This window comes from Eucalyptus grandis, chromosome 8 (assembly GCF_016545825.1).
Source record: "Eucalyptus grandis isolate ANBG69807.140 chromosome 8, ASM1654582v1, whole genome shotgun sequence".
NCBI lineage: Eukaryota > Viridiplantae > Streptophyta > Magnoliopsida > Myrtales > Myrtaceae > Eucalyptus > Eucalyptus grandis.
Window position 1 is genome coordinate 57,891,141 of NC_052619.1, and position 2,322 is coordinate 57,893,462.

The window sequence follows — 2,322 nt, forward strand, 5'->3', positions numbered from 1 at the left end:
CATGTGGTAAACTAGAAATAACCTCCATTTTTACTTCTCCAATTGAATTTTCAATGACTTAGAATGACATACTCCATGTATCTTCCTTTCTTTTTGCTTTAATTCATCAGAAAACTTCACATTGAAGACGAAGATAGAAGGAGGGATTCACGGGTAGGCGCTCTGTGTGGGAGCGTGCACCATGTGCCATCTGCGGTTGACCCTACTTTTGTTACATTATAAAGAAGAAAAGGAAAAAAAAGAAAGAATTTGAAAAGCTAGTGATCATTGATTAGCTCGTCTCACGGATCTTGTCTCTCTCTCTCTCTCTCTCTCTCCCCCTCTCTGTGCTCTAGATTTCACTTGTGCTGTGGCTCTTATATAAACTCCTCCATGACCTAGCCTTGAGACTTCAGTCTTCGGGACTTGCCACGAAATTTACCAGACAGAGAACCCAAGAGAGCACGGCACGGCAACAGCAACAGCAGCAGCAGCAGCAGCAGCAGCAAGCTCAGAGACACCAGAAATGGCTTCTTGGAAGAAAACCATCACATCCCCCTTTCGAAAAGCCTGCACTTTCTTCAACCAGAGCCCCTCCCGAGACAAGAAGTCCCACCAAGGTCTGCATATTTTTTGCCACCATCTCAACCTCATCTCATCTAAATCCATCCACACACCCTGGACATGAGAAAGATGGTGCAGTTTCATATGATTCGTGTACTGATGCATTTCCCGTGGCGTTTTGTTTGTCTTTGCAGAGCATGAGAAGCGAGTAAACATGATGAACCTGCAGGGCGAAGTGATGGCCTGCGCCTACGAGGATGTCCAGGTGATGTGGTCGATCCTCGATAAGTCCAAGGCCATTACATGCGACTGAAGAAAGGACTTCAGAAGAAAAGCTCCAACCTCTGCACCCCTCTTGAGCTTTGCCAATTTGTGTTGTAGATATGATGACCGGTTGGTGGAAATTAGTTCCTGATGGGATGGTGCCCAAGAAAAGGAGGAGAAGAAAACCCAGAAAAAAAAAAAAAAAAAAAAAAGCAGAGAGAGAGAGAGACTTTGTCATGATTAGGGAAGGTTTCGAGAGACCCCCTCCATTGTAATTTTGATGATGTGGGGTTTCGCATGAAGAAGTTTAGGGGTGTTTAGGAGTTTGATTAAGTCTGTAATTTAGGTTTAATCTTTCTTTTTTTTCTCCCCTGTTGAGTCAGGTTGTCATTATCTCCATAGGGAATCCCCATGATTAACGATAATGTCATGGCGAGATTTAATGAAAGGTCTCATTTTTCTATCGTGTTCCATCATACATCATCCTTCTTCCTTCACTTCCCCTCTATTTTAATTTTTTGTTGGGGGATTATTACTTGCTTAATTTTATTCATACAACTTAGAAATCCTCAATGCTTTTGGATAATAACGCTTTGTTCTTCTTTTTTTCTTCCCCCCTATTTTAACTGCACCGACCACGTTTTTGGCCCTTTGCCTTTATAATTATCCACCGCCAGGTCCACCACCACGCACCGACCGCAAACACCACCAGCAATTGTTCCAATCGGAGTGAAAATTCCGTACTTGGTGTCTTGTCTTAGATGTGGAAGAAGAAAGAGTCGTGAGATATTTATGAAAAGCAGGAATTCTGTGGAAAGAGTCATGAGATTTTTATGAAAAAGCAGGAATTTCTGTGGACTATATTCGTTTGAAACAGGATGCGTTCGGTCCCACATCCACTACACCTAAATTCCTTGGCTATTAACACACCTTACGCAAGTCTCATGCGCATAGGAACTTTATTTGAAAATTGTACCTCTAACAAAAAGAAGGCAACAACTTTTATGATTGTTCAAAATTGCCTACCGACATTGCATTTCACTCCAGAAACCTTAGAATTCAATTGCAATGTATCCCCCGGCATTGGTTCTAATAGAATTTTTCTTGGAATGTCGACGCGTGATAACACATGAGTGAGCAAATTAGTCATATAAGTATACACATTTCAAGTAAGAGCAGTGACTAAATTACCAGGTAAGAATTTGACTGGAGTTAATATTGAGTGTCCATTCATATATGGTTTTGAAATATACTTTTGCATAGTCCATATATTTTCTCTCACATATATATAGATGACATATGATTAATTTGTCTTCCATAACTAATTAGGTGTAGTGCGTGCTTAAATATGCAACAAAAATTCGATTGGAGTCAACATCGGAGAACAAATTGTCACCAATTTCAAAGGTCAAGGGGTAAATTGCAAAACTTGGAACATCAGGAGACAAGTTGCCGCAATGCCAAAAAACTTAGGGGGCAAAATGTAATTCTTCTAATAAAGGTCCCTTTCCAGCA

At 40.8% G+C, this 2,322-nt stretch overlaps 1 protein-coding gene across 1 annotated transcript; it reads left to right on the top strand.

The window, feature by feature from the left end:
* The first annotated feature begins 245 nt into the window (after positions 1-245).
* LOC120286787 lies at positions 246-1,283 on the top strand. The gene is made up of 2 exons (XM_039299285.1): positions 246-599; positions 738-1,283. The coding sequence occupies exons 1-2, from the start codon at positions 506-508 to the stop codon at positions 854-856; spliced, it is 213 nt and encodes a 70-aa protein (XP_039155219.1). The 5' UTR covers positions 246-505; the 3' UTR covers positions 857-1,283.
* Positions 1,284-2,322: the final 1,039 nt, after the last annotated feature.